General features: G+C 41.4%; 1 protein-coding gene across 1 annotated transcript in view; it reads left to right on the forward strand.

The window, feature by feature from the left end:
- Nucleotides 1-19,101, forward strand: part of CNTNAP2 (contactin associated protein like 2) — a 432,568-nt gene that overhangs the window by 143,673 nt on the left and 269,794 nt on the right. Inside the window, exon 6 of the mRNA XM_026033686.1 lies at nt 2,390-2,590. Within this exon, the coding sequence (XP_025889471.1) occupies nt 2,390-2,590 (201 nt within the window). The remainder of the gene's footprint in view (nt 1-2,389; nt 2,591-19,101) is intronic.

A 19,101-nucleotide genomic window follows, 5' to 3' on the forward strand; every position in this document is an offset into this window, starting at 1 on the left:
GTTTCATATGGAGCTTTGGACAAAAGTTATGAATATTAAAATAATAACCATCTTGCACCACCTGCTGAATTTCATCTTGTTTGGCTAGCGCTGGGCGCTCCCTGTGGAGGACGCGTCTGCTTTGCTTACCTTATCTCTGAGCATTTGATTAGCGGGACTTGCACCGTATCAGTTACAAACACATGGGCCCACATGACTCCATGTAATTGAAAACAGACTGACACGATGTGGTGAAAATTAAGGCTGGAAAGAAATTAAGAGCACAGAGTCCTGACTGTAAGAATAATCATGACAGGGAAAGATAACTTTACTGTGGAACAGCCCCAAAACTTTCATGCGTGTAAAATTATTTCTGTGAATATTTTGATGAAAATCAAGGCACTTTTGAGTATGCCTGGTTGGTTGTAATGTTTTTGTAGAGTTAGCATACCGAAGTGTGGGATTTGGCTGTAAGTTTTGGGATTAGGCAGAGACTCCTGTTAAGAGGGATGAGATTTACATAGATGAGCTGAGGACACGGTGCTCTGCACCCCTCGTAGGCCTCTCGCTGCTGCAAGGCACATCTGTCAGGTGAATTAGTATTCTTTGGAAGTGCCAGCTGATCTCCCTGGAGAACGGAGCCTGCGCTTGTGACGGATGCGGCCGAGGGAGCAGCCTGACAAGCTTCCCTCTGTGCGCCTCCGAAAGGACAAGGGTGGTCAGCAGCGCGGCCTTCCCGAGGCCGGAGAGGGAGGCCCTGCGCCGGCCAGGGCGAGAGCCCACCGCAGGCGCTTACAGATCCCCATGGCTCTGCCTCAAAGAGCAGATCAAGTAAAAGCCTGGCTTTTCAGTAGGAGAGGTGTATAAAACAGCAGAAAGAGATTTAAATAACTAAAAATTACCTTTAAAAGTGTGGAGGATTATACACAATAAATAGTACTGACAGTATGTTATATGTTTCTAGGAAGCTCTAAGCTAAATGTGCTCAGGGACATGGTCTGTACAATAGAAGAGAATATTCTTGGTTTTTGTTTACTCTCATGGAGGAGTTTGAGCTCTTTGGCTGTTTGAGATGGACCCTATGAACTAGCCAGTATCAACTGGGATAGTGTTTTTACACTATTAACTGATCAGCTTGAGTTAAACAATACATTCATTATACCCAAGCCATAGAATAGTGTTCACAGAGGAAGGCAACATTAACTATGACTGAATCTGCATAGTTTGATTCTAAAAGCCCATATCGGTCTTAAATACTTACATTTTAGTTCTGTGAAATGTCCATTTGAAGAAAGATAATGAATGGTCTTGCACGGAAAAATTTCTGTGTTCTTTTTCTTTATTTCCTGTCTAAACTGAATTCCAGCTTCCACAAATCTTCCAGCCAGAGGGGTGCGTTGATTCATTATTACGGTCTCTCACTGTAAATCTCTTCTGGTAACTACCAACAAAGGCATCATAGTAAGGCCTTGTCTAGGGACGTGCTATTTAGTAGTTTAAAGCAGTATAACAAATACAGTCTCTCTTTTATGGTGGATGTTTATGCTGCTTTGCAATAAGCGGTGGGAAGGAGTGAGATTCAGCCTATGCTGCTTTATTTCTCATTACTAGAAACTGGATCAGCTTTCTGGCTCATTATCTCTTTTTCACACCTATACTGAAGCTTTTATATTTCCATTGCCTCCTATCAAGCCATGCCTTAAGATCCATACTATACAACCAGAAGTTGGCCATCAACTTGGGTCGTATAGCCCTTCTATTGTAAATTGAATTCTATCAGTTGCAATGATCGGTGCTTTTGCTTTCCCAGGGCACAGAGCTTGGCTCAGTAAAAATGTAAAAAATCTTTACTGTTGTGTATATTAGTAAAATACAGTAGTTTAGTGCTAAACAGCAAATAATAGAAACATATTAGAATTTGGTGTGACTCTAATATTGCAGTATCACAAAGCACTGCTGCCCTCCAGATCCCAGCAGCTTCCTACACACTGGGTTTTCCTAAATGGAGTCCTTAAGTCTTTATAGCACCTGCCTTGTTGTCCTTTAAATTGTTTTCTGATCCAAACTAATCCTTGTTAGTTCCACAAGTTATTGTTACTGTTGGTCATTTAAGGAAGCAATGAAATAATGTGCTTTATAAAGCAAACAGCATTTTGGTTCTCAACACCACGAAGGCAACTAGACTCTTCTCTTCAGCAGTTTGTGGCAAATTGTTGGAACTATTTTTAGTAAAGGTTGTCCTCCGATGACTGTATTCATGCAAGCCCTTGCCCTTCTTCCTCCCCTCTCTCTCACAAGTTCTGTTGCAGATTGTTTTCACCATTTATGATAGGTCAAAATTTATTTTAATTTGTTTTCAGTGCCTTCCACTTATTATTGTCTTGTCTTTTTTTTCCGCCGTTCCTTTTAGAGGATAAAGTTTGGACAACTGTGTATCATGACCTGCCAATGCAGACTTCTGTGGGAGGCAACAGCTTGGAGAAATTATCTGTACTGCAGCTCAACTACAGTGCGACTATGGACCAGATTTCCGCCATCACCAATAGTGCTGAGTACTGCGAGCAGTTTATCTCCTACTCTTGCAAGATGTCCCGGCTGCTGAACACACCAGGTGGGAAGAGATTGGAAATAAATCAAATATGGCTTTTTAATGAGCTGTAGAATGATCTCAACTAGTTGGCAGGTATTGCCATTAGGCCACTCAGTGAATGCATTTTCTAACCCTCCTTCATTAAAGCTCAGGAAGAGGTAAATGTATGAAAATAAAGAGGAAAATATCTTCTCTAGGAAATGTTGCTATTTTGCAAGTTATGGTGTAATGTCACAGGTCCATGCATTCTTCTCTCAGATTTGATGCTCTTTAAAGCAGGAGGGTTTTGGTAAATAGGTGTGTCTAGAAACACCCCTCTGAACAGGGTGTGTTTGATTGATAGGGATTGTGCAAAGTTGGTTTGGCCTGGATCCTTGTGTGTTTCTGTGTGTCATCATTTCACAGTCATTGGGAGCACTGGAGGAGGATTGAAAAATTTGTCCTTATAATATTTCTGGAACAGTTGCTTTAACATGGAGCGTTTGCGGGTCCTCTCTTGCCTTCCGTGCTGCAGAGGCTGGCATGTCAAACAACGTGGTTGCATCAGAAAGAGGTTGTGCCAGTGGCTGCAGGCAGATTCACTGCATGTTTCTTGTGTTGTTGTGTAGCTCTGTTCTAGCTAGGCTGAATTTGCTTTCTCAACAAGTCTGACTTATAAGTAGTAAAAACAAAAGTATTAGTTGTTGCTGAAAATTGTCTAAGGAATCACTCAAACAGCGTATAAGAAAGGAATTCATTTTAGAGATCCTTTTAATATACAGTTAAAATATTTTATGTATGCTAATTGTGTGATAACATTCAGTGTTAAATAACTCTTCAGTAGTACTTGACTAAGACTGAAGTGTAAGTGGAAGCCTCTAACACATTTGTGTGATTGCAAAATGAATTCATTTTGATTGCCGCAATTAAAACACGTTTTAGAGGAACCTAATGGCTGGATACTTAGAGTGTTATCCTTTACTTGAAGATGCTTGCCCTTGTGAATTCATTTTGGTATATTTGCTTATGGTGGAGTAGATAAGAGTTCATTTGGCATGCATGTGCATCTTATCCCCATTTCCATGAGCATTCCGTTAGTTAATAGATACTGTATTACTCTTTATTCCTCTCCATCCTCCCTGCTGTTTTTGAACTACTTCTAATACATGGTTTGTCTCTGCTATTATTATTTTGCTTAATTTAGCTTAGCAAAGAGGCTCTGCACAGAGGAAAGTAATCTCTTCTCGGGCCTTAATGTATAGGATCCTGAATCATGTTCATAACTAGGAGTGTTATGACTAGGTTCTGCTGACGGTACAAGCTCATACATGCTCCAAAAGCTTTCTTGGGCAGGTTTGCTTGAGCACATGAGCTGGAAATAATGTTCATTCATGTTCTTTCAGAACATAACGTTCATGAAGTTAATTCAAAAAAATATATCTTGCTTTACATGGAATACAGGGTTAGAGTCTCCCTCTTTAAATGCATAAAATTGTCATTTCAGGACCAAAGGTACTTTTCAAAGTGTCTTTTTATCCCGATAAAACAGATGCACTGTTTGAATAACACCACGAGTGGTTTCTACCCACAACACAGCAGTGATTTATTTTTAAGTAGAGGAAAAGCTGGTGTGTTTTATCTACAGAGAGCTTTCTCTGTAGATCACTGCAGTATGGGATGTACAGGAAGAAATGGGAAAAAGAAATGAACCCCTCAAAACAGGTATTTTGTATTGCTCAGGAGGTGGGACCCTGCATTTGCTGGAGCCTGTAGCAAACACTATAGACTTGAGGGAAGCAGGACAGCATTTGCGGCCTTGACCACAGATGCTTCTCTAGGAAAGAACTTTTTCTTTCCATCTTTCTGACTAAATAACCACTGAGAAGAGGTTGGTTCTCTGGTACTTTTAAGTTGTGTCAAAGGAGATGGAGAAAGCTGAGCAGGCAGCATGAGAATCCAGCTCTTTGACCATTTTGTGCTTTAAGAGTGACACACAGAATGGGATTCCTTCTCAAGGAGAAACAGGCTCAGCTAACACAATTTAAACCAAATCAAGGTTGAAGCAGTTTGTTGATTTATAAGTGACGTGTAATTAACTGACCATCAAAGAACTTAAGCTGTCTTGAACTCTGTGTTTCCTGGCAAGCTAGTAAGAGTATATGCAATTGGAATAAGGTATACATTGCTGCTAGTAACAACGAGATGCTTTGCTACATCTAGGGGCAGATTGCAACAGTGCTGCAGTTTGGAAAAGCCTTCATGTTATTAAGATGTTTTGTTGTGTTTTGGCTGCAAGCAAAGAGAAATCCAGGATTTCTCCTTGTCAAGTGTTTTGAGAGCAGCATGGAGACAGCAGCCTCCCCAACCAGCTGTGTGCTCTAGGCTCCGCTCTCTGTTCCTCCATGTCCAAGTCTCTTTTTGTTGTTTTCTTTTTTTTTTTTAACCTAATAAAATATCCACGTAGCTTTCTACCTGAAGAAAGGGTGAAGCGAGACACTGGTGCTGAAAATGAAGCAAGCTCTTATCACAGATAGAAAACAATAAAATCACAAGTACACTGTGTACTTCTGGGGGAGCCATTTTGAAACTGAGGGCCTGCAGTGGGTGCAGTTCATGCTGCATTTACTGCATGCCATGAACTAGCTAAATATTGAGAAGTGTATTCAGTTCCTAATTCTGATACAGATTTCCTCTGTGACTTTAAGGATTCTTTTTTTTCCCTCTTCTCTTTCAGTTCAGTCAACATGGTGATGATGCTTATTTTTCTTTGTGTTGGCTACTGAGATAAGGTTTTTAGAATACAAACTGCTTTGTGAATAAGCAGTTATTAGCATGATAGAGACTTGATCTTGGCAATACAAGTAACTACTATTGTAAATATGTGAATAAAATCGTAAGCTCATGGACTATAATTCCAGCTTAATAGTAGTGTGAATGTATATGTAAATTTGCAACAAAATAAACAGCAGAATGTTTTGGTTTGTTTTACTCTTTTAAATTTACATTTCTGATGTCTTCTTATCTTCTTGTTTCCTTGGAGACTTTGAATAGAGGATGATACATTTATCTGTGAGGATGTACAGAAAGTGAGTGTTTCTCGAGTGCCTGATGCCCACGCACTGCTCAGTTTGTGGGGGACGCTTCCCTCTCTCCCAAGCGGCAGCCTGGAAGTGGAAGCATCTTCTTGTTCACCCTGGAGAAGCAGGCAAAGCAGGATATGGAGTCACTGATGTGCTCTGTAAGAGGAAACTTTGCTTCTTTGCTATAAGCAGCATAGTGATATGCAGAACAGCGATGCAATATACTAATAAAATGCAGAATGTAGCCTAATAGAATTAGATATCTTCATCCGCTCTTGCCTTTTGACTTCCTAAAACCACCTGCCCGTGGCTTCTTTGGACTGAGCTTGTCCATGGACTGATGCCGGCCTCTGAAATGTGGCAGGAAGAGCGTGCGGGGTCCGTCACCCTTCCCTTCATCCTGGGACGAGGAGGGCTGCCCTGCTCAGAGCATCTGCGAGTCTTTCGTTTCTCAGAGCTGCAGTAGCTCTAACGAAGAACCAGAGTGGAGGAGCTGGAAGCACAGATACAGAAAACAGCAAGATCTGTTGGTGCTGTGTTCCAATTCTGTTCCTATTCACTATGCAGGGAGAAAAGTGATGCCTGCAGGCAGCATATGAACAGCATAGAGCAGAGTTATGGCAATACATGAATTACAGTGTCGTGCCTGTTGTCTTTGAGGGAAATGAGACAGCAGCTTCAAGAATTCAGGAGCATCTTAACAGATAGAACAGAACATTTAATTTGTTTGGTTTGTTTTAGTTACAATAAGGGAATTGTAATAAAGTGCTAAATGAGATTTATGGTAGTGTGAGATAAAAAACAAAGTTAAATATTGCTATATGGTATTTTTCTTAAGTAGGCATCCAAATAAGAATTTTGTACCTAAATCTCGCCATCTCTAGAAGCTAACTGAACTGGGATGCTAGTTACAGATCTAATTCCTGCTTAACAAAGGCTTTTCAGGAGGAGTCCAACAGAGGAGTGGGATATCTGCTGTCCTGCGGTGTTAAGTTGGAACTGCTCCTAAACTAGCTCAGACCTCCACTTTTGACTCTTTATACTCTCTCAGAAATCAAGCCCCCAAGTTTCACCCATTTTCTCCACCTTTAAGAATCTTGTCATTTGACCCACTCTTCTATCATTGCTCTAGGAAAATGGATTTCACTTTCCAGGCATTTTCTTTCAAGCAAAAGAGTAGTGGGAAAAACATCCTCATCAGACACTGTGATCTACATTCTCTTAGTCTATAAGTGAAAATGAATGACTTTTGGAGACTTTTATTGCGTAATTGATATCGTGTTGCTGTAGAAATGAAGCAGCTGCTATAGAACCGAAGCAAACAGACTATTAATTCACAGGTTAAATATTTCTGATGAGATACAAATGGGCTTCTGGATTTTTTCTCATTCATAAAGAGGTCCTCCTTTACAGTGTTTTTTGTATGCCCTTCTCTCTTGTCTTCATTTCACTCTGGCCCTTCACCCATCCCTTAGTTCTTCCATTTAGGCTTTTAAATACCAAGACCCTTCACCTTCTTCACTTGCCCTTCCTAATGCTTTCAGCTAGCAAGCTCATTTTGCTAATTTCTGAAGTTTCTGAATCTTTGCTGTTGTGTAGGAATTAGATGTAATCTAGCATGGAGTGAAAAAAACTACCTTGCATTTTGCTTTTTTTGTTGGACATAATTGTAGCTGCCAGCAGCTCTGTGAATTTTGGAAACCCATTATGGAGTGTTTAACTGCACTGCTATGAGTGCTAGTTCCTTTTCAAGAAAAAATGGGATGTTTGAGTGGTAACTTTGCAGTTACAGAAGAATATTGCAAGAGTTGTTGCTCATTCTTATTCTCTCTGTAAACGTTCTCTGCTTGTTACAGAAAGAGATTCACTATCTTTGCTTTCCTCTCTTTTAAGAAATCATCATTGCTACACTGTTTGCACCGAGGCCTGCTGTATAAAATCTGTCTTCAAAGCCATTTAAGGCTTGTGGCTTTCACAGAGGTGAGTCCACAGACATTGCTGCTCCATGAACCCAGTTCCTGCTGGGGAAAAGTCATCCTTCTTGGTGAAAGGCAGAATCAGCTTAGTAAATTAGTTTCTCAAAGAATAGTGTATATTGTCAGGTGGGTGAAGATTTTCATGAACAAGAATTTTTCACCTATACTCTAACGTAGTTGCAATAGCTTTTTTAAAAAAAATATATCATGAAAACACTCTTTTTTGTTTTTCTTGACTTTTGCTGAGATAGATCTGTGTCCTGAATCAATGTCACAACAGTAGGAGCAATCCAAGTAAACATATATATTTAAGTGAAAGTAGTGCTGTCCAGTGGATAAAAGATGAGAGTCAGGAGGCTGGGCTCTATTGTCCCTTTACCTTCTTGCCCTGTGTTGCTTTATAAGACTGAGCACCTCAGCTATCACCGGGGAGCAGTGAGCTACAGGACTGCCTGTCCCGCTCGGGTGGGTGGGATTGCACTGCTCCATATCTTGGGGCAGTGCCTTTTACAGATTACCAGAAGGTTAAAGTTGGGGTTTCCTATATTCTAACCTGAGCTTTCCCAGCCCACCTGGCTGGGCCACTGGGTTCTTTCTCTTGTTTAGTGCTTTACGTGTGAAAAGCCTCTCCTGCCCCTCGTAAGCTTTTAGCCAGCCTTTGGTTAAGGTTTGGGCTTTGGAAGTTGTGCAAGCGCTTTGTAATCACTGCTTTCCTTTGCTGTTAACATCATCAGATCCCATCTTCTGTTGTACACGTTCCGTCAGGTAAACTTCGGGAACGCTGCCAGATGCATCCAGACTCGAGAGCAGATAAGGGGGCCACGGAAGTGTGGCAGTTTGAGGTATGAACATCCCAAATTATCTCTATCCCTAGAAACATATGCTTTTTTTTTCTCAATATACTGCTTTAGGTGTGCTGTATCCCTTTCTAAAATTACTCTAGTCAAACTACTATACTCTACTATATTCTACTCTATTTTTTCTGCCTTTTCTCTCAGGCTGAGTGCCTGAAACACTAACCTCTTTTTCCCTTTCCACCTTGTGAATAATTCCACATTTATTTTTCCCTGCTTTTTCTCCCTTTTCCTTGTAATATAGACTCCTGTTTCTATGTGTCCTTTTAAATGATTTCACATTGTGTCCGCTTGCTTTTGCAAACTTAACAAGAGCTGAATCATTAGATGGGATATGTAGGTGAGTACATTTATTAATGTCAAAAAAGTGTCTAACTTAGACCAGCCAACACTTCCAAAGAATGTGTATGAGGAGGGAGTTTTACTAAAGACTAAAATGAATAGGCAAAAATGCACACATTTTAAATCCAGATTAATCCCACCATTGTTACAGTTTGGAAGAGGGGAGCGTGTTATTCTTGAGTATTGAGCTTGAGTATTTTTGGCATGAACCTTTAGATTTCCTTGTGGAATTATGTCTGTATACATATGGGAATTTGTGTAAAAGGAGATGACCTCTGGTCTATGTTCACTTCTTTAGAAAGAATTCCTTCAAAAGGATCTTTTTCAGATGTATCTTTTTGAAATGCTGCTCTATGAGAACACAGTACCTGCTTAGTATGAAAAGGTGAACACCCTCTCTGATTTTTATTTAAGACAGGCAGAGTTTACTGAAAAGACATATGGACAGTAATTACTGTTTTACAGAATTTCATGTTGTCAGAAAGAAATGATTGGTGGTATTTTTGCAATATCAAGTGGGAAAAATCTTTTTCTTGATTAGTAGGAATAGAGAAATCAGTAAATATGTCTTCTGGAAAAACAATAAAGGGGATGGGAGTTGCAGGCAAAAAAAAATGAAAACCAAAAAACACCATAAGATGCTTCCTGCATCTGCTGGTGGAAATTAAGGTGCAGATCTTGGTGCTTGTTGGCAGGTGTGATGATGAAGAAGGAGCCTCTGGCAGGCTGCAGGAGGCTGAAATGCAGCGCAGCATTTCGCAAGCAGCAGCTAAAGCTTCCAAATGAGCTACAACTTAGCTGCTAAAGCGTGATGTGCTTCAGAAGGCGGCACCCGTTAGTACGCGCTTCTGCCTCACTCACACTAGCAAAGATTTATTATCCTGCTTTCTAATGTGAGCCCACCCTGGCATGCGCTGGTAGGCAGCGTGGCCTCCACAAACATGTGCTCTACAAGCAGAGTGGGGTTTTGGAGGCGGCTTAAGATGCTGTGCATGGCAGCAGCACCTGCGGTGATCATGAGGATGCTTTTTGTAAGCTGCAGTAGATGCTCCTAACTTCTAAGATGACATATTAAATATGCCCCTCATTTGATGACATATTAAATATATGCCAAGCCATTTTTGGAAAGTCCTACCTATCAAAGCATTGGTGTAGATGATGAATACCTGTAATGAAGCTATTGCAAATTTATGAAGAATGTCTGAATTTTGGAACATGATGCTGCTAAATGGAATATTTTCTCCCAACACATTACGAGTTGCTTTCTGCTAGCATCAGCCTATCTCAAAAGCTATTTTTTTTGTCTTTCCTTGTTACTTTGTTGTGTTGTGTCTGTATTTGTGATATTCTGATTTCCTATACACGTTTGTAAAATCTGAGTAGGATTTCTAATGGTGTGACTCACTGCTGGAAATCATGTAGAAGTAACAGATCAAAGCTCTTCTTAATGGTCTCTCCCCTATAACATGGACTCTGTTTTCATCAGTTTGTGCAAAGCACTATATCAAGTAGCAAGACTGTTTGGAAGAGATACTGAACCAATTTATTTCCCAGAAAATCTGAAATTGCAAGCAGCCCCCCAGAATTGGCAGATATATAAGAGAATTCATCTGAGATGATACTCTACAGCACAGTGCTTCTTTTCACCCACAGAGCTAAAAATATCTTAACAAAATCTCCACATGCTAGGGAGTGAGATGTAATGAGAGTTTTGCTGCTGGATTTTTGCTTTGTTCGGATTTTTTGTTGTTTTTTGGGGGACTTGTTCCTTTCTTAAAGGGTTTCTCGGTAGAGTCTGTTTGAACCTAACCATCTTGAGGAGTTCAGAGAATTGCTGACCACAGTCCGGTGATCGATGCGGATCAAACTTCCTTACACTAAGCGCAGAGCCGGCTTAATCTCACGGAACCAAAAATACCTTTGCTGGGCTGGTTTAATCTTGCTGACCCAGAGGGGCCTGGGCTCGTGCCCTGGTTAGTTCTGCACCTCGTCCCGACGGCCGCCTCTGTTGTTCAAAACCACGTGCCAGCAGAAGGGAGCTGCGATGGCAGCCAGGCTTTGTGAGCACAGAGGAGACCCAAAGCGATGTGTGGAAACTGGGCAAACCTGCATCAAAACCCAAAGGGTCTCGTCTCTGTGACCAAGCTGAGGCTTCACTCTCATGGTGTCTTGTCCTCTACCGTCCGCTTGGTCCCTTATTAAAGTAGCACAAGTGAATGCTCACAGATACTTCACGTGAAATGTGTAGGTAAGTGCTCCGTGGTTGCTTTTGGCATCACCATGGCTGGGTTTACTTGGATTCACATGCAGATTCCTTATTGTACAGTGGCATTTGGATGGGAGGAGGATAATGCGGGCACCCGTCATGTGGGATCATTTGGCTCAGAGCAGCGAGCCATCTGCGGGCTCCCTGCTAGCGGTTTCTAAATAAATATTAAATTGGGTATAACACAAGCACCATAATGAACCATTCCAAGGTTGATAGTGTTTATAATATTACTGCTGTCGAGGCTTCATTTTTATTCAAAGTAGTGCAAGTAGCTATTGAACTAATATTTAAAGAAAACAAGTTTGTGGGTTTTGTGCTTTTTTGAATGTCATGCTAAGTTTGGTAAAAGTATTATATACTTTTCCATTAAGAATTCACTGTCCTTCTGTATTCTCACAGCAACAACAATGACGACAAATCCTGTCAGTTTGGGCTGGTACAGGTTTCTCACTCTTTCTTTCTGCCACACTTTGCAGCCCTAGTTGAGAGCTGCGACGGAGGAATGGTGATAGATAGAGTAGCTCCTCATCTTTGCCAGCCGCTGGAAAATAGCCATGCCTCTTGCTGACAAAATCCCCAGTAGATAAGCGTAATCAGAACAAATCTAAAAATAACCTCTCCGGTCCTAGGCAGGGTGTTCTCTGGGGCTTCTCCCAGGTTAACTGCGGTGCTGCACTGGTGGCTGGCTCTGGCTGAGGTCTGAAGTGCTCCCGGTTCCTGTCTCCGGTAATCAGGCTGATGATCAATATCCTGCACTGAGAACAGTGCTGAGCACCTTTTTAGCTGCTCTTTTATTCCCCTCTGTCTTTTGTCAGTTTAAAAAAAAAAAAAAAAAAAAAAAAAAAAAAAAAACCAACAAAAAAGTGGTATCTTAAAAGTTGCATTTACCAGCTTCATAATTCTTTCCCATCCTAGTTTTCCTGCATACAAACACCCTCAGCTCTTTGTCATTTCAGGGTGGGCCTTGTAAAATCTGTTTTTAATCAAAATGAATACTTCTGCCACACCAGGACTTGATGGCTGGAAATGAAGGGACAGATAGAGTGAGTATTGAGCCCAGGGCAGGCATTGATTCTCCGAGGCCTTGTTGCTGGATACCGCCTGGGCATGTCTTGAGTAACCCTGGGTTAACCTGCGTGCCTGGATTTCCTGCCAAGGCAAATGGAAGGACGGGGACAGGAGGGGGCCATGGTGAATGGGACAGGTTCCCTAATGGGAACGGAGAAGGTCCAGAAAGGCTCTGGGAAGCAGCCTTTCCTCCCAGTCAGGGCTCTGAGGTTACCCCAGGAGCCTCCAGCTTCATTGCCCAAGGGTTATGATATTATAATATTTACACATAGAGGTCATTTTAACATTTAAGGGAAATGATTTGTCTTTTGCCTCATTATGCAATGTTTTTTCTCCTCATACTTTCATATTTTCCTATCATTAGGATTTTCAAACAGATCAGACTCTCCATTTTATTTTTAGTTTTATATATTTCTCTGTGTGTGTGTATATACACATATATATGCATATATATTAAAAAAAGGCAGCAAAACTTGTTCAAATATTTCCAAGCTGTATCCTATCACCCAACTGAGTGTTTCTTGAAATGTCCTAAATTCTTATCTATAGGAGATTCTTATCTATTCTTATATACAGGAGATGCAGTTTTCATTTTGGGTTAAGTAGTTTTATGACCATAGTTTTAAGTAGAACTTTGATCAGAAAATGAAAGTGATTTCTGTTGAAAGCCTTCCCTGTTATCCAAGCTTCCTCAAGTGCACTGCAAGGTGACCTGTAGGTACTGGTTCAGGTGAAATCCAAATCCCAGTGCAGAAGTGAACAGTTCATCTGAGACCGCCCTGCAAGCCTTGCTGCATGTGTACATGCTGCATCCTAAAGAATTCCTTTATTCCCACACGATTCACTCAAATAGTGAGGTTCCATAGATCTGTACGGATTTATTTGATTACTATTTTTCAATTCTATTTCAAATCCTTTAGAAGAAGTGAGACAAAATGTTAGAGGCCATAGGTGGCAATGAGAGAGCATCCTTGTTTCACAGGTGAGGATCAGCCGATGCAGCCGTGGGACTGGAAAGGGCAGCCTGGAAAGGGCTAACAGCGCAATGTGTAGAAGATGGAGAATCCAGATCACTGTTTATACGTTAGCTGAAAGACCTACAGCAGCCAAGGAAAATATACAGAAGGGATTGTTTTGAATTTATTTACTTTGCTCTCAAACTGCAGTTGGTTTAATTGCAGCTAATGTGGTAATATTAGCTGCGTACTAGGAAATTAAAATGAGGCCACTGTGCTGTGGAAGCTTTCTAGAAAGTACAAAGATACCGAAAACATGGAAGGTCTTAAATTTTAAATAGCTGAATAGCTCTGTGCAGTTGGAAAAAGTGGACAGTACTTCAGAGTTAAGCTTTGTTTAAAACTACACCTAGTGCAATTTCCTTGAAATCAGTAATGAAAAGCTGCTTTGCCACCTAAATAGCTTTTAGTTTTTGATTTGTTTTAATAGGTCATTCTGTGTTTTTAAAAATGAAGCCATTAGACAATGCAGAACAAGTTACAGGTTGGAAAAAGGAAGAAAACAGCTGTGCATGCCTGAGCATGTCCTTGCCTGAAGGAATAAAGAGATGAAGTTGCTTTCATACAGGAGAAATTTAGAACTAGCTTGCAGTTCCGCAGAAAACACCATACAACTTCTAGAGTACCCGAACCCATTCCCCACTTTTCTTTGATCAATGAAGAACTTCATGAAGTTCTTCACACTGTCATATTTCACTCCTGGAGACATCCAGAATCCAGAGATAAGGAGACATTCTTATCCAAAGGGTCTTTGGAATTGGCTTAGCTCTCTTAAATGGCTATGGACCCTTGAGTTTGGCTTTGGGATGCCCTCCATGAAGTCTCTTTATAGGCTCTTGAAGGTCGGTTCTTTTTCTTCTCTCCCTAATGTGAAATTACCAAGTGAAGCAGTCTCAGACATGCACCTGGCAGCCTCCCTAGGGGGTTCTGCCAAGGACAGCTGATTAATTTAAGTATTAACTTTAATTTAAATGAATGTACAGATTTAATTTGCAGTCTGGGAGTAAAGAGATTTAAGAAAAAAAAACAATCTTTTTTTAGATTTGTAGGGCAGTTGTTTTCAGTAATTGAAAAGTAACGTGAAAATGTGAGAAATTTTGAAAATGATGTGATACCGAGTTCTTCACCTAGACCCAACCACTTCATATCCCTGCAAAAAAGAAAAAAGTAGTGCCTGAAAAATAATTTTACTGTGTGGCTGTTCAGCCATCAAGCTAAGATGAATTGGTAGTCTCAGTGTAGTTCCTACTGGGCAAATACTGCGTGTAACACAATCACCATCAATTCTGGCACCTTTCTCAGCTGTCGTAGCCGAGATTACCAGCAGGCCAAGCTGCTAGTCTCCTAAAACAACAGCTGATGCATGGCTGCATGGGCTGTTTGCTTTTGGTGGGCTGCATGTTGGAAGGAAAAAAGCCAGGAAAAAGAAAACAATCCTGTAAAAATACATACATATATATACACACACACATATATGTATGTTTATTTTTTCAAAAAGCAGACTTCAGGTCAAGTTATATGATGCATTTTACCTTTTCCTGTTGATTGTTATAAGTAATTGAATTTTTTTGTTACCAAAATGTGAAACAATGAATTCCATTTTCTATGTTTTCCCCGCCTCTGTTGCTTTTGGTTTAAGCAGTATGCTGAATTTGACAATGAGTGTTTTCTTCACCCTTCTTTATGAAGGGGGAAATGTTTTGACACAAGTAATGGTTAGTTCCAAGTTGCAGGATGTTGGCATGGTCCTGTTCGTGCTGAGTTCAAGCATTTGCACCGTTGCCACTTGATTTGTATTTATTTGCGAGTAAGCTGGGCACGAGTCACCAAAACTGTTAACGAACCTAGCAATTATTTTCGATATTTCTTCTTATTAACATCATTTAGAAGTGAAATAGTTGCAGTTACATCCTGGGACAGGACGCGCTTCCGCGTGGAGGGCGCAGTGGACGCGGCCACGTTGCGGAAACGTCCGTGCCCGTAAGGCCCCGCGCGCAGCGGTGCCGTTAGCTCTGTGCACTGAGCAACAAGTCACGGGCCTCGTTTGCACAGGAATTAACCGTCTGTCCATCAGCTCTAATGCCACCTTGATCGGGTTTTAAAGCACCGGGGCTAAATTTTGCTCTCTGATATTTGCAGGGCATCAGGAGGCTGGAAGAGAAGTGAACCTGGATGGGGAACAGCGCAAGTGTGGGTGGGAATCCCTGATAATGATGCATACCACAAACCTGATTTCAAAGGCTGCCTGTCTTGGCTTCCTTCACAAGAAGTGCCACTCTCTTTTAGCATGGCCACTGCCTTAAACTCTTCTGCGTTTTTGCACTAAATTTGTTCTTAACTTGCCCACTTGGACACAAATAGGTCTCTCTGGGTCGTGTGCTAAAGGAAGTGCTAGTGTTCAGACGTGAATGTTCCTTCCTTGCCCTTTGTAGCAAATATGCCCTTGAAAAGCAAGGCGTGAAAATTCTGTATGTTTTGGATGCCTGTGAGGCATCCACCAAGGTATATTTGAATGTTGAAGTTTTAAGAAGAAAGCTATTTTGTGTTCTCTTCCTTACCCTCTGAGGCCTCTTGTGGTTCAGCTCAGAGTGTAAGCTCTACCTCCCTACCGAATGTGGTACCCCTATGCTAGCACCTTCCTTCCCAAACATGAAGAGAAATGCAAGGCACAGGATCTGAATGCTGCCATTGGAAGTTATGGTAGGAACCCCCTTCCTTGCAGCTTTTAAAGACCTGGCTGGGCACAACACTAAGCAACCTGCTCTAAGGTCACCAGTAACGTTGCCTGAAGCAGGAGAAGGGGCGAGAGACCCGCTGAGGCCCCTTGCAGCCGAGCGATTCTGAGACCTCCCTGTGCGGCACGTGGAGCTAAGACAAGAAATGAAGTAATCCTGCTTGGGCAGAGGACAGGCAAGGCAGAAATCAAAGTCGAGACGCAGTGGCTGAAGCATGCATGAATTTTGCCCCTGGCAGAAGTAAAGGATGTGATATTCACACTGTGTCTGGGAGATGAATTTAGTGCAGTCATGCAGGGTGAAAAAACACCATGAACAGACTCTGCTTCTCAGTCAGAGCAAAGTATCTTTGGAGCAATTCCTGCCAGATTTGCAGCTGCTTTGAAATCGCTGTAAACATCATAAATCCACTAAAATTTTGTGTGGCCCACATTTACTGCAGTGATTATCATGTGCATGCATAAAGGAGCAGAATCTGACCAAAACTTTTAATAGTCTTTTAAATTCCCGAAGGGTGAAGTAGGTTTCATGAAAGTCTAGAACTGCAGACTGAAGGACAGTAATTTTTTGCCTCTACTTAGCAGGCGATAATGCAGTAGGGGAAAGAGAGAAATAGTGATGAAGAGGAAAATATTTTCTAGCTAGAGCATTATTGAACATGGATCCAAGAAACAGTTGGATGAGTTAGATTTTCTGGGGCTGTCTTCGTGTACGCTTACAAATAAATCACTGGAAATAAGATACCCTTATTTAGAGTGCCAACCTCAAAAGGGAAATGTAAGGTAATTTGTTTTCCAATGTGTGTGTTCAGAGTTATTTTTCATTATTGAAGTCCAATGGTATATTTTTTAATATAGGAAATCATCTATGGTGAGCTGTGACAAAACAAGTCTTATGGATGAGGTTATCGAGTTTTTTTCTTTTTAGCTTAGGGCTTATTTTTCAAGATTGGGGAAGGAAGTGTCTTCATATCTTAATGTACATAACAGCAGGGCTGAGAGGAAGCCTATTTTTTAAATTACTGTAGGATTACACAGGAACTTAAGGAAGCATTTCTTCACTGTGAGGGTGACAAAGCACTGGAACAGGCTGCCCAGAGAGGTTGTGGAGTCTCCTTCTTTGGAAATCTTTAAAACCCGCTTGGATGCAGCCCTGTGCCACGTGCTCTAGGTGACCCTGCGTGAGCAGGGGGGTTGGACTCGATGACCTCTGAGGTCCCTTCCAACCTTCGGCATTCTATGATTCTATGATTCTATGATTTAGTAGTTGTATAAAATCATTTTTCCTATTAACAGGGCATTTATTTTCTTCTGCAGTTTTGGAAAGTGTGTCCTGTCACAGGGACAGTTCCCCTGAGATTGCCACGGCCGCTTCCCAGAGTCACAGCACAGTGCGTGAGAGGGTCCCTCAAGAAAAGGGGTAAATGAATGGCCAAAAGTATTAAGGGCCTCGTGCTCACTTTGGAGACTGAACGCGTCATCTCAGTGCCCCAGCCTAGTGTAACAGGTTAATAGCTTTCATTAAACTAATAATATCCACACACTGATGCATGTGGAATATGGTGAAGTATCTTTGTGTAGTTGTGAGCATATATGTGTAGATAAGAGAGTAGAAATATATATATATACACACATGGATGAATGCTATATATTCTGCCTTGAGTAAAGGCAGCTGCATCATTAAGGGTGGTCTTTTAAAAGGTGTTGCTTTGGTCTTTGAATCAGACATTTGTTTTCCCAGTACCAAACTGAGCCACTTTATTGTGAAAAGTCTCTTATCCCCTTGCCAGTGGGAGTGTGAAACAACCTCCTACATCAGTGGGCTGCCAACATCAATATAGGTGTCATCCTCCTGTTTTTCCCGTCTTTCTGAAGAGAGGCTGGCGGGTGGTCTAACTACAGACAAAGGCAGTGCCAAAGAGCGAGAAAGAAAAGGGGATGAAGGAGGCTCTGAGGCTGCTCATATTCAAGCCTTGCTGCATGTGGTGATGCAAAGGCATTTTTAAGTAAACTTCTGTATCCTTGGAAGGTTTCTGGTAGAGCAAAGGGTGTCCCCAAGAGGCTCTGCTCATCTGAAGATTGAGCGTTCACAGCATGGGGAGTTCGCTGGCAAGGTTATCAGTGAGCAGAGGCGCACCTGAGGAGTTCTAGCCTGGCGTCTGTGACAACTCGCTCCTTTTTCTTGTAATCCCTGCAAGAAAACTTGGGTGATAGGAGTTTGGAAATCACTGCTACATAAAGAAAGGAGAAAAAGACATTTTTCTGACCTGTCCTATAAGAATATAAGATGCTTGAAGAAGCTTGAACTGCCTATTACAATTGAAAAAGAATTCAGGTCTGGAAAGACTGTGAACCAAATCCCAGATGGGGCTGCTGGCTTTGAGAAGCCTTGAGAAGTTTATATTTTAGTTTACACCACACAAAAAAATTTCCCTTATTTGTTGCTAGACATACTCTACTGTTCAATCTCAGTTCTCCCTTGTACTGCACTGTTCTGAGAACAGGCATCCACAGGAAATAATTCTGCAGAGCTTGTTTGCTCATTTTTCCTTTGCATCATCTTTGTGATCATCTGCCTTCGTGCAGCAAAAATGGTATTGCATTGAATTTAGGAAGGCCTGTGATTGCTAACATGTATAAAGAGTGCTGCAGTGGGTAACGGAAGATCCCAGTGGTAACACCATGTGCGAAAGAAGAGCTGTCTGACTGTGAATTCAGATAGGACTTTTTTCCCCCCTATCTGTCTGCTTTAGAAGCTAAGAAACTACAGTATTGCAACAGCAGTTGTCTTTAGCATCATCTAGTGTACATATTTAATATTTTTCCGTCTGGTCAGTGAAATATGAAATGTTTAGTACTCGATGAGATGATTCGTTGATGCACTCTGGCATTTCAGTATTTGTGTTAGAGACGCCTTCCTTCCAGTTTGTTTTATAGCAACGTCCTAGTTTGCTGTTTGGATTTGTTGTTGGGCCAGAGCCATGGGTCAGCATGCTTTGGCTGCAAAACGTTTTTTAAATAACATGAAGTATGGAGATTTACATCAGGAATGACTCTACACATGGCTAATTCCTCCATCCTGTCAGCTGTAAATATGAGCTGATATTAGAAAGGTTGCAATTTGTGTTAATGATAGTGCCAAAAACGTTGGAATGATGCTCTTTGTACGGGTTCATGCAAATGGTTGATTGCTACTGAAGGGTGCTTTAACCCA

The sequence above is a fragment of the Nothoprocta perdicaria genome, unplaced genomic scaffold (assembly GCF_003342845.1).
Source record: "Nothoprocta perdicaria isolate Ctin4 unplaced genomic scaffold, notPer1 scaffold_131, whole genome shotgun sequence".
Lineage (NCBI taxonomy): Eukaryota > Metazoa > Chordata > Aves > Tinamiformes > Tinamidae > Nothoprocta > Nothoprocta perdicaria.